This window comes from Lactuca serriola, chromosome 2, assembly GCF_051521515.1.
Source record: "Lactuca serriola cultivar US96UC23 chromosome 2, Lser_US96UC23_V15, whole genome shotgun sequence".
NCBI lineage: Eukaryota > Viridiplantae > Streptophyta > Magnoliopsida > Asterales > Asteraceae > Lactuca > Lactuca serriola.
Window position 1 is genome coordinate 176,374,903 of NC_136409.1, and position 13,711 is coordinate 176,388,613.

Here is a 13,711-nt window from a genome sequence, read left to right on the forward strand (position 1 = left end):
TGGTGGTCCACTCTATCGAATTACAGTCGTATATGCCGATACATTTCACCTAATTAACGAAGAACCTTCTTATGATACTCTGCATTGTAGGTTCTCGTCATGGAGATCATGATGGATCAGAGGATGATGGTCTTGCTCGATCTGAGGATGGTACTCATTGCATGACCTAATGATATAGACCGTGATGTACCCGATGATAATATTGAAGGTCCCGATAAAATGACACTATGCTCTCATTTTTTATAATGGGGAATGCAATAGATAGGGGTGGCAAATCGGACCATCGTGTCGTGTTTTTGTCTGACACGACACGACACGACAAAGTTTTATGTAATACGAACACGACACGACACAATCTCGTGTTTTTTTTAACTAACACAAAAACGAACCGATTAAAAAACGACAAACACGACACGACACGACAAAGATAACATGAAATAAATATTAATGTATTTAATTAATATTTATTCATAGATAACACGAAAAACACGAAAAAAAATGTTAAATCGTGTTAATTTCGTGTCAAATTTTGAACACGAACACGACACGACACGACGTCGTGTTTTTGCCACCTGACACGAACACGACACGAACACGAATTCGAATTTCAATTTCGTCTCAATTTCGTTTCGTTTCGTGTATTTTTGTCGTGTCGTGTCATCAATTGTCACCCCTAGCAATAGAGCATCACTCGCAAAACAAATAAAATCTATATACCACTAGGTGACAATCTATACTTGTAGGCGTCATTACAGTGGCCTATGCTTCGTCTAATTTTAATCCCTTAAACACAAATATAAAAAAAATGGAATTAATAGCAGATGCTTTGAATGTTGTCCAAAATTTAAAATAAAGGCATCTTTAAAGTTTAAACAAAAATTACAAAACCGTTAACAAACACAAAAATATAATGCCATTTTTACAAATAATGAACGCAACGCTCTTCGGAAACCCACGCCCACTCACAACTACACACTTGTAATAACCGCACGTGTCTCTGGCCCTCCCTGCGCCTCCAAAAGAAGCTTCCAAAAACACCCCAAACACACTTACGAGCCCTAATCTCTTTCGCCAACTACTAAGCTTCTTCGATCAATCTGATCTATCTGAATTTTACTAAAATTCAACTCTAAATTCCACTTCCGTATTTGATAATCAGGTTCGCATGCTGTTTTTTCTTTTTTTGTTTCATTATCGAATATATATTATTTACATCCATTCCATTGCTCGAAATTCGTATCCAGTTGACGTTTCTGGAATGGCATTCGATCACGACGTTTATGCCTTTGTTTGTAATTGTTACTTGTTAGTTTGATTGTGGCGTCGCTGATTTTTAGTTGATTGAATCTGGCACTCCCAATTTTATGATTTGTTTCCAGCTGTACTACTGTAGCACGATTAATGGAATTGGATAAGGAATTCGATTCAATGAAGCAACGTCAAGTTTTTTTGAGTTGATTCTTATGTAGATTTCGTGATTTTTTTTCCAGAAATTCCTAGGTCGGATTTTAATCAGCGACTCCAGTTGACTTTTATTCATCGAAGTCAAACAAACTGCAGAGTTCACGTTCGCGAGATGTGGTTGGTGAATTGTTTGGGTAAAAAGTTTATTTCTTCCAAACGAGTGAAGATGCTTTGATGATCGTGAGACATTAAAAGACCTAAGAAAATGCCAGCAGTTCGGCATTGTTCTAGAATTGATACTTTCGATCTGAAACTTGAAATGGAAAGAAGACTCGGGTCACAAAAAGCTGAAAAATACTTCAATCTTCTCACAAGATACATCAATCTGAAGCTCTCAAAATCAGAATTCGATAAGCTCTGCATCCGTTTGATTGGCAGAGAGAATCTTCGTCATCACAATGAACTCATCAAGGCAATTATTAAAAACGCCACTCTTTCCAACACACCACCTCCAAAACAAGTCAAACCTGACATCCCGTTGACTTTGAAAGATCCTAACAACACCATTGATCCAAGAAGCAACCTTCAGTCTCTCTGTAGAGATGTATTCCCTCAATCCCCAAGAAAAGGAAGAACACCAGTTCATCGTGAAAGAAAGTATAAAGATAGACCAAGTCCTCTTGGGCTTAATGGGAAGACTCATATGGCTGAAGAAACTGGTTTACAACTCATTTGTACAAGAATCCCGATTACAGCTCCATTTGGTATTAGCATACACTCAAAAGAAACACGAAAATTGGTCTGTAATTCAGGTTCTTCTTATTACACAGAGACTTGTCATTACACTCGTTATTTGCCACATACAAATTCTTTAGAGAACAGATTGAAGCAGAAGTTGAAAATGGAGGGTTTGGATATCTCAATGGATTGTGTCAAACTATTGAATAATGGGCTTGATTCTTATCTGAAAAGTGTTATAAAACCAAATCTGGAGTTAGCTCACTCAAGGTCTTTACACAAACAAGAAATATCCATGCTAGATTTTCGGGTGGCATCAGAGGTCAACCCCAAGATTCTTGGAGAAAATTGGCGTATAAAACTTGAGAAGATTGGCCTATAACAGTAGGAAACAACAAAAGTTTTGGGGAAAAAAAAAAAGTAAAAACCCATTAGTTTGTATATACATATCAGTGATGATTCTTGCTGTCCAATGAAGTATAATCTCATGAACACTTTGTAAGATTTCTGGCTACTTTAAATATTCTAGTGGCCCTTTTTCAGTTATATGATTTTCATTTTATATAATTCAGAATTAACATGAATGAGATATTGACTCTCTTTTAATATGAAATAGTGAGAATTTATAGATTCACAATCACAAAATTGAAAACAAACCGGCAAATACATACTCAGAAGCGAAAGTTTACAAAGGAATCACATCCAACACTTTGGAAGCTGTGCATTAATCTTTTGCTTTTTATTTAGTCATTGAATAAAAATCATAAAATTATAATTAGCTTTGTGATACTAATTAAAATTAATATCTCAATTAAACGCAGAACAATCTCGCCTGATATTCCCACTTCGACCCGTTTTAACACCAACCCGACCCAATTTACCCATAGCCGCAACAAACGCGTCATTAAAAGCTTTTGAACTGGAAGCCCATGTGTTGACAGTCGATCTTGACCTCGAGTCACTAAAAAGAACTTGGTCAGAAGTAAAAAGCCCTTTTCCTTGTTGTAGATTCTTGTAATACACATTATCAAAAGTTCTTGGTGTGTTTGGATCCATGTTTATGGCTATCCTCGGGTCAACATTTTTCGGGCACTGTTGTTGTAATTGGGTGGCATAACTCGGGCTCAGGGTCGGGTCAACGGGGTTCACCCTGCTGAAATTATATATCCTGTTTGAGAACTGGTCACAGTGTGAGAATCCAAGGGTGTGTGCACCCGAGAGGGCAATCATGTCATTTTGGGTTAGGCCTTTAGCGGAAAACATGGAATTGAGTTGATTTAAGTTCAAATTTGGTTTCGGAAGCTTCCCGGTTACACTAGCGGCGGTTGAACTCAACCCGTCTAATCTCCCGAGCTCCACCGGATAGGATGGCCCACCCGCCTGCAAACAAACAGTTTAAATATTTATATAAGAGCATCATACTTTTTTAATTTATTATTATTCAGATAGATTATTTGATAAATCAGTTATTTTTTCAAAAAAAAATTATTGGAAAAATGTTTTCGATAGATAAACTTTAACTTTTTAATATAAAGTTCCGGGAAATAAAATTATTAACTACTCACCAACGCTACAACATCACGGGTAGCCATGGTGAGAATATCAGCACAGGAGACCTTATTCCTACAATTTGGAACAGCATCAATGGCAGCTTTAGCTTTGATAACAGTATCAAACCCATCTCCAGCAAGTGACAAATTATCCGGGTGGTCTTTTTCTGCTTTGTTTGATCCACTAGATGCTATCATAACCGAAGCATCACATCCCTGTTTTACATTTATTATAAAGATTTGAATCATCCATCTTCTGATTCATCATAAATAGAATTAACAAACGTACCTGTACAAAGCAATCATGGAAGAACAATCGAAGAGTTCCAGGAATGGTGACAAAAGTCTGTTGAACTTTAGCCCTCACAGCGTTTCTAACGATAGTTTCAACATTTGGGCAGATGGTTGCGTAGTAATTCTGTTTCAGTTGTGCAGAAGCTAAGTTTGAGAAGATGAGAAGACATGAGAGAGATAGTATTTGAATAAGAATGACCCGACCCATGATTAGTGTGTAGTATGTGTATGTGTTTAAACCTTTGAGGTGGTATATAGTAGTAGTAGTAAGGTTTATATATTAAATAAAGAAGGGTGTATAAGAGGCTAAGCCAGCTGTTTGGTTTGGATTTTTTTGTTTTTCTGGGCAAAATAATTGTTTGTTTCCTATCTTGTTTTTCTTTATATTTATAGAATCGTGTTACATTTAGATTCCAACATCCAAATGGTCAATTATAGTGTTCGATAAAATGTTAACATCTGATCTTTCAACTTAAATCCAGAAGCATCGTCAAGTTGTTACATAAAAATTAGAATTAGGGAAGAGGCGTATCTAAGTTGTGTGTGTTAGCACGTAGTAATGTAGGATTTCGATGGTTTTTTCTATAATAATAAGTTGAAGTTGATCATATTACTATAGGTGATACGATGTGATGGGTTGGTTGACGACGACTCTTGAATATGCTTTTATATATTAATGGAGGGGAGAGAGGATCCAAAAACTTTAAACGTGAAGGGCATATCTAAGGAATGTGCATGAAGAATAGTTTCTTTATTGTTTGGAGGATTGGAATTTGGGATTCCTTTGATATGTCGTTTTGGAAACAGACATATGGCATCTATGATTACCCAGTCAAGTCAACGCAGGTTTCATTCCGGCTTTCGTATGGCCGGCGATGTTTAGTTTATGACATAAAACTAAACACGATGTTTTTGAGAGAAGATCAATGATTATTGTAACGCAATATATTATTTTGCAAAAATCTAGGTGATATATTTACTCTTCGGTAAAAACTAGGCCACATACTATATCTCTCAAAGGGATAAGTACAAAAATATCGAAAATGGAGAGGTCTTAAAAGTGATTTCACCATCTTTTATATATTCACGACAAAATGATTATTTATCTAGTGAGAATATATTTTCCGAAATTCCAAATAAATGTGAAGTCACTTTATGATCATATAAGGAAAAAAGTTTTTCCATATGGTCTGTGAAATACTAGCTTTTTGCAACTTACTTATTCAAAAAGAAAATACAACGAATTTTTGAATTGTGGTTTAACAATTTGTTTGTGAAAACAAAGAAAAAGAAGCCAAAAAAGATTTAAATCGGCTTTTTTTGGGGGAAATGTGCAGATTTTGGTTATATAAGGAGATGAGTCTCACTAGAAATCTAAAAAAAAAAAAACATACTTATTCCCAACTTGTTCCTTAAAGTTATTTGTTTTCGACCAATGACATCAACACGTTTAATTTTATAATATAGTTTCCGAACGACCTTTGATAACCTCTGAATGAAAACATTCATATGTCATATTTGAATCGCTAGCATTTAACATGTTTAATTTAGTCACTAAACGACCTTTAAACGAATCAAAAATCTCTAAACGGTTAACCTTATATATTTCTTGACCATTAAAATGTTGGAATTATTTAACACTAAATGGTTTATTAATCTAAAAGTTGTTATATATATATATATACATATATATATATATATATATATATATATATATATATATATATATATATATATATATATATATATATATATATATATATATATATATATATCGGCTAATAAAATACTTTATTTATAAAATTCATATATAATAATACAACATAATAGACGTTGACATGTTAAAGTGATTAAGGCTTATGTCGATTTTGAATATTCAACTTTCTAAAGTAGTTCAAATCATGATAGGTTGCAATTTTTACGTAGATAAATCGTTAATTTTGATGTTGGACAAACCATGATATGTTACATTAATTAAGTAGACAAATTGCTAAATTAATTTTGGACAAAGCATGATGGGTTACATTATTAAGTAGATAAATCGTTAATTTCAATGTTGGACAAACCATGATACTATGGAAATACTAAAGCTTTTCTTTCATGAAGATTTTAAGGTAAACTTAGCTATTTTCCGTTAATAAGTACTACAACATGTTCGTAAGATCAATATGAATCCTTGATAGAATATATATGATCAAGAGTGTATTTGATAATGAAATGACACCAAATTCAATTTATTCCATGGAAAATGTCATTTTGATTTTGATAGGGTTGAATAATACATTTTGGCCCCAAATATCCAATTATACTTTATTTAAAAATTAAAAATGCGAAAACAATATATTATTTATCTTATACAAAATCAGAACACTTAACAAGCATGTTTTATATAATATTTTTAATGTAACATCTCGTCGCCTACCATGCTATTTGTTACTTATTTTCTATTGATCTAATGATCTAATGGGTCATGTGAGCAGATTCATTTTTTTTAGAAAATATTATTGTTCATAAACTAAGAGTCTAAGACAATGAATACGACGGGTTTGGTTTATTTTTCTTGCACATTTGTAGGATATATTATATTATGTAGATGTAGATATGAAAACAAAATATGTACGACAACTAATGACTAAATATTTAAATTTGAATCGCCTATTATGCTTAACAAAAAGATAACTAGTAGTGGCAATTGTTTCATTTTTTATAGTTCGTTCATGGTTCAAGATATTATCTTTACGATGTGATCTTCGTGGTTGATGATTGAAATTTCATACAGTTGATTTAGAGTTCAAACATCGACACACTACAAATATTACTAATGTTTTACGATTGACCTCCTATGTGAGTCTTGTGATAGATTGACCTAAGCCGATTATATGGTGCAATCTACAACTTTTTTTTTCTTTTTTTAATTCCAACAAATTTATGGCTAGGGTGGGACGACATGGGTCATGTTTAAGAGTTCATACTTGATTAACTGGCGTAAATTCGTTTAAGGGAAAACATCATTGTTTGATTGTACACCGAGTGTTATGGTTGTGTTCTTGACGTGGTGATAAACTTTCGCTGTAAAGTATACAAGACAATTTTACAATCACCAAGATTGAGAATGGCACATCGGTAACAGAAATAATGGGGTTAATGGGCGAATCTAAGGTAAACGCAACAAACCATAATAAGTAACTAGAAATCACTGGAAAATATCTTGACTACTTACTATATTATCATTTTTTCAACATATATGGATTCCTATGCAGGGATGTGAATGGGACAAACGAGGCGAGGGTTGCATCCCCCGACCCCACCCTCGAAATTCCCCCGTTGTGAGTGAAAATAAATAAGGGCGAACAGACAAGGTTTGAGAATTCAAACCTTGAGTTAACTTAAGATCAATGTCTGCTAATAATAACAATCCAGTCTAGTCTGGTAAACCAATCTAGTCTCAGATATAATATAATCAACAAAGTATAAATGATTAAATATGAACAATGTAAAGTAACTTAAGAACAAGAAGAATATAAGAGAGAATGATTGACTAAATAGTTCTTGATAGATGAGAAAAAGATGCTTGTTCCACACATGATACATAAATGACTACTCCTTAAATAAACTAGGAGTAACTAGTAGACAAATAAGAAAAAGTAAGCATTGATTGCTAGACCTCTGAAGATCAACAGATTAACATAATCGTTGATGTTGATCTTGTCTCATGTATGACACAATAAGACAATGGGAACCAAACAAAATAGTATATGTAGCATTTAATGCACATTACAGACTCAAAAACACTTTAACACTAAGATGCATCTCGGACTGAACTGCATCTTTGGAATGGTCTTGACTTTGGAATTCATCACCTTTGAAATGCTTCACTTCTGATTGCTTAATGATCACTTTTCATGTTCTAACAATCTCCCCCTAAGTGAACTTAGCAATCATCCAATTCATCACTTAACTTCATCAAACACAAACAAGTAAGCACTCTGGAGCCAGCTTCAGACTTCGATATACCACTGAAGATGCTCAATAAATTTCTTTTTTGATATGCTTAGAAGAATCACTCTTGGCAGCATTTGAGATGAACTTCTGCAAAATATTGGTGGGAACGAGGTGTTTGTCAATCACTCTGAAAAAATCCTTTTGATTGGTCTTCTTTTTGAGGTAGACATAACCAAGTTCTGATTCTTCAATTGGACCTTCTGCTAAGATCTGGGCTTCAGGAAGTTCGATAGTGATCTAAGCCAAAAAGTTTTCCATTTCCGAAAAGATGAGCAAAATCCACATGGGATCTATAGAATTCAGTGGTGTAGTCCTTTAGAAAGCTGATAACGGAGTTGTAAGCTCCAATGATTGATTCTTTTGTTTGGGGATCTCAGAGATGAGCAGCTATAATGAGAATGTTGTTTGGATTCATTGAGGGAAAATTTGCATCGGTGATGGTGATGGTGGATTCCTTGTTCTAGGATATGAAGTATTTGTACAGAAGACATTCAAGATCAAACTTGCCTTTGACCTTTCTACCATGACCAACTATCTTCGTAATTCTCTTCCGAGGCCACACTTCCTTTTGGGGTTGTGTATTAGTAGAATAGAAGGTTCTTAATCTCTCAGATGGATGCAGGGGTGCGAAATTGATGTAATAATGTCCATGAGGAGAGATTGGTAGGTCAAGTTGATCAACATCATGTGATGGAAGATCGAAGTACATAAAGGGCGCAAAGTGTATGTCATGAAGAATCACTTCTCGGAAGAGAGGAGAAATGCCCAACATCGCATTTGGATTGTCTTTGAGTCCTTGAATCTAAATGCTTTCTTCCAGTGCTTATTGTAATTGTTCTTTTGACCAACCCTCAGACTTTTTGAACGACTTCATTGGGTTGTCCAAACCAGTGGCTATTTGTTTGCATTTGTTTATTGATTGATTAACTTGAGATGAGATGGATGAGATGATTTATTGACCATATTGAGTAGTGAACAGCTCGAATGGAAGAGAAAGAATAGAATCTTCAGGGATCTCATCCGGTTTTCTGATAGGAGAACATACGCCAATTTAAACAATCCTCGGAGCAGGAATTGGAGGAGGCATTAGTTGAGTAGCTTGGAAGGCACCGATTGTCATCTTTGTTTTGATCTTCGACATGTATCGAATCCTTTTGAATGCTTATGGCAAAGATGATGGCCAAGAAACCGAGGACCATTTCATCTTCGCTACTTCCGAAAGGACGTTGATAGGTGGTTCTCTGATTGCTTGTGGTCCAAGAATTACATTATCCACAAAATCATCTTCATCACCATCAGCTTCAGAAGTGTGTACGTCCACAACTTTTTTATCATAATTTTCAGATCCTAGGGAAAATTCCAAGATTGATGTCCATTGAACTGTCTGTTGTTGTTGTCTCTGTTTTCTCCCATATGTTTTTCTCTTCCTCTTGCATGGGAGGTCCCTGCCTCCGATGCAAGCAACGGATTGGACTTGAGCTCGCTTAGGCATCCAAAGACTCGTTGAAAGTTTATATTGACTTTCTTGGAAAGCGAATCAGAACCTTTGACAGTTGGAGCTTGTGCTTTGAGGTGAGAAAATGTTTCGTCAAAAATGAAAAGCATTTCATCAAACCTATATGGAACATCCAGATGATGTCGAGCTGCACGGATGACCTTGCTAAGTACTTATTGCATGACCATATTCATTGCATCTTTGTGACAAATCTCTTTCTCCAACCTTTGAATCTTTTTCTCATCATGAATGTGAGTTTGTTTGATTAGAGTGTTTGTAGCAGAGAGAATATAATCATGAATTTGAGCATAGTCTTGATGGTAACGATGTGATGATCCATGTTGCCATTGTAATGTGATTTGACATCTTCTAGAGTATGACTTAGGCGAATCGAGATAAGTTGGTCCAACTGATTTGCAAGTTCGAGTTCGGACGGAGCGACAACCTTGATCTCGGAAAGAGATTTGAGTACCAGAACCAGTTTTGACTCAAGGTCTGCTACTTGTTGAGTGACCTTGTCAACCGTGGAGTTTTCTGTAGCAACGTTATCTCTGAGTTCCAGCAAGGCAAAAGGATCCGTAGTATTTTCATCGGAGGATCTCGTGTCCAATGTGGAACTTTTAGACTTGTGATCAACATCATCTTTGTTCTTGTAATCACCATGTGGAGCTTTTCGAATGGGAGAATCTTGATGAACTTCTGATGTATTTTTTGCAAGAGGAGGAACAACGTCATTTTGCTCAGATTCAAAATTTTCATCTGAAGCTTCCGAGGACGAAGAGAGTCTGAAATTGAATCGAGCTTTGGAGGAGGATAGCTTGTGAAAAATGTTGAGCAAGGAGGGAATAGGAATGACACCGACAATTTAACTGTCATCTTCAAATACGACTTCTTCTGAGACTTCATCATCGACAACTGGAGAAGAAACATATGCAACACTCACAAACTTTGGAGGAGGATCATCCGAGATATTGGTTGGCTCGGGGACATCACTTATGGAAGCAACATTGTATTGCGAAGGATCATTCTCAGTATCGATAGGAACATGAACTTCTGAACTCTGTATGGCCTTGACTACATCGATGGAAGGTTGAAGCTCTTGATGAATTTCTTCATTCGATGAATACACAAAGGGGATGCGACTGTTGATTGCTTGTTAGCGCATCGAGATGAGAGTGTATTCCACTTGTTCTCTTGATAGCTCAATTCTCCTATGTGTGTACTGTAGGGTTTTGAGCATTGTAGCACTCACACCTCTTTTATAGGCCGAGGCTGCTGTATACGCTAGGCGTTCCTCGGAACGTTGCGCGTACGAGGGTACGCAGTGGGTTCGTACGTCAACATATCGATTTATTGATGGTTCATCGTGCCTTCTTTCGGACTAAGCAATGCGAGACCGTTGGGCGTATAGGCTTCGTACGCGGGGCGTACTTCGGTACGCGAGGCGTCCGATTGGTACATTGGGCGTAGTCCTCGCACCAGCCTCACATTTTACACCTTCGACTTCTAAAATTTGTAACTTTCGCATACGAGCTACGTTTTTGACGTTCTTTATATCTACGCGTAGGTGGAGACGTACTCTTCAACTTTCGTCTAGACTCCGTCAACTCATTTTGAATTTATTTTTAAAGTTATATTTTTAACAGGTCGGGATAGGAAAAGTCTGTTAAAAATTCATAACTTTGTCGCCTGACGTTCGTTTTCGTCTGTCTTTTTATCATTGAGCTGCTATTGACGGGGTCTTCAATTTTCATTTAGATTGTGTCGGCTAAAAATCGCTCGATCTAAAATCCGAACTCCGGGCTGCACACTGTTATGTCAAATCTTAGAAAATTCATAACTTCCTCATACAAAGTCAGATTTTGACGTTCTTTTTATTTACGCTCCCGGTTTAACGTATACTATGACTTTCGTTTAGATCGCTAAGGATAAAAAGTATTTTATCGTAAACTCACTTTTTACGCCACACAGTTTCGTGCTAGTTTTGTCACGAAACTTCGACAGGTCATAACTTCTTCGTTATAACTCGGATTTCGGCGTTCTTTATATCTCCGGAATCCTTGTCACGACCACTACAACTTTCTTCATAGATATCGGGTTTATCTAACATTTTATTTTTAACGCTTATTTTCATTCTTAACATATTATATCATTATAAACAAGTATAAAGCACATAAATTCACATAATACTCAATTAATTCCTTTCTATTAATTCAAAATGAGTTACATTTGTTGACCTTAACTATTACATCATCTCATTAATGCTTAGTCTTGAAACACGAGCGTTACAGAAGCCATGACCACAATTTCGGTGTTAGCCAAAGCGCGGGCCGTGTAATAAGGTGAGAAATGTCCATTTTTTTATTTTCCAACTTCTTCAATTCGACTCTGAAAATTCCGAAACTTTGCGTAGAGCTTCTCTCGAACATCCTAAGCATGCTCCAATCTTCAAACACACTTAAAACATCCACAAAAACCGTGAAAAGTAGATATATCCTCGATATTGTCCCGAAAATGTAAAATGCATATAAAATGACACTAAAATGCCATGCAATGCTAGAAATAAACATGTAACGAGCGTGTAAAAGGTGCAACTTATACACCTAACACATACCACCATTTTTTAAATGAAAAACTAATATACTCCTAAATACCACATGTGTCTCAAGTGAGACTTGAACCTATGAGCTCTCAAATGAGAGGATCACTCCTTACCGCTAGCCTAAAGGCCCTTTGGCCACATATCTCGACCACAAGTTCCCATCAAACAACTTATCACAAGAATCAACAAAATACAAAATGCATCATTCTCATAACTAACACACACCAACGATAATGGCAGTTGTTGGTCCCAAAACTACTCCTTTAGACACCTGAAACAACCATCTTTAACATGACTTATCTGATTTCAAAGGAAGCAGACCCTTATTTCCTCAATTTATAGTCTCTATTGAAATGTCTATATTGCCAACATTTGGTAAATCCCAATGTAACCATATCACAAGAACCCTCTTATGCTTTCCTACACTTGTCACGCCAACCATAACTACCCAAATCCTCCAAATCAATATCATAAGCCTTAAATCTTTCATTTTTTTGTGGTGCCAGAACCTACAACTGCTCTCTCTCGTCCTCCACTAGGTTTTCGACCCAAATTCTAAAACCATATGCTTGATATCTTCTTCCCATGAATATAGGAGGATGAAAAATAACCCTGATGTAGTAATCGACAACTCCAATAATCGACTGAAATCATATTCTCCTTCACTTGAATCAGACTTCATCCTCGAAATTCGCCATGGCTAGGTTGCAGAAGACAAACCTAAAAATAATACTCAAAGACTAATAATCGCCTATCTGATATACATATTTCCAAGTCATTTCGACTAGGAACAATGTCATCCACAGAGAAAAGAGTACCCAAAACAAATTGACCATAATCACTTAACTAATCCCTTATATGGAAAACCATGCCCAAAAAAGAAAAAGAAAAAGGGCTTCCGCTGCTCACTTGACTTCCTGACGAGTCACCACTATCCTACTGCTCCAACTCGTAACCATCAGTGTACAACATATTTGTCATATTTCCCATAGCTTAATTGTAAAATTTATAACTAATTTGAAGCTTCCTCTTTCCATTGTAATGCCAATTCTTATATGCATGGTTACAAAAAAAAAGGGGGGGGGGGGGTACATGATGATGATGATAATAATACTAACAACAACAACAACAACAACAACAACAACAACAACAACAATAATAATAATAATAATAATAATAATAACAACAACAATTAAATGGTTTGATTTAAGGCGTGTTAGGCACATAGCGTTTAAGTGCTTCCAACTTCTAACGTTTGATAAAACGCTCCGTTTTTAACAAAAAGGCTCGTTTAGTACTACATGCATTTATCGTTTAGTTTAAACAAAATACTCTAAATTTAAAAGCTATCTCATGTAGCGTTTAACAAAACGGTTCCCGTTACCTGCTACTCGCTACCAGCTAGTTTTGCCGAACACGGTCCATATGTTTTGAAGTTTATAGTCTAATTTTAACATGTTTCAAATTATACACATCCATGATACCTGCGAAGGGGTTACAATTCTAAAACCAAGTCGTAACACGATATGAAATTAAACGGGTTTGGATTGAGATTTTTGACCCGCCAACCCGCTTATTTAATGGCCAGGTTGGGTTATGTGTTTCGGTCCGTGGGTCAACCTTCTA

General features: G+C 35.9%; 2 protein-coding genes across 2 annotated transcripts; one reads left to right on the forward strand and one right to left on the reverse strand.

Moving 5' to 3' along the window:
• The first annotated feature begins 959 nt into the window (after positions 1-959).
• On the forward strand, positions 960-2,720 carry LOC145087486 (uncharacterized). The gene is made up of 2 exons (XM_079025441.1): positions 960-1,159; positions 1,491-2,720. Exon 2 carries the CDS (start codon positions 1,670-1,672, stop codon positions 2,522-2,524), a length of 855 nt encoding a protein of 284 aa, XP_078881567.1. The 5' UTR covers positions 960-1,159; positions 1,491-1,669; the 3' UTR covers positions 2,525-2,720.
• Positions 2,721-2,742: 22 nt separating this feature from the next.
• On the reverse strand, positions 2,743-4,338 carry LOC145087485 (peroxidase 51-like). Its single transcript, XM_079025440.1, has 3 exons — positions 3,982-4,338; positions 3,708-3,908; positions 2,743-3,522 (listed from the first exon to the last, which is right to left on the reverse strand). Exons 1-3 carry the CDS (start codon positions 4,192-4,194, stop codon positions 2,950-2,952), a joined length of 987 nt encoding a protein of 328 aa, XP_078881566.1. The 5' UTR covers positions 4,195-4,338; the 3' UTR covers positions 2,743-2,949.
• Between the last annotated feature and the right edge of the window lie 9,373 nt (positions 4,339-13,711).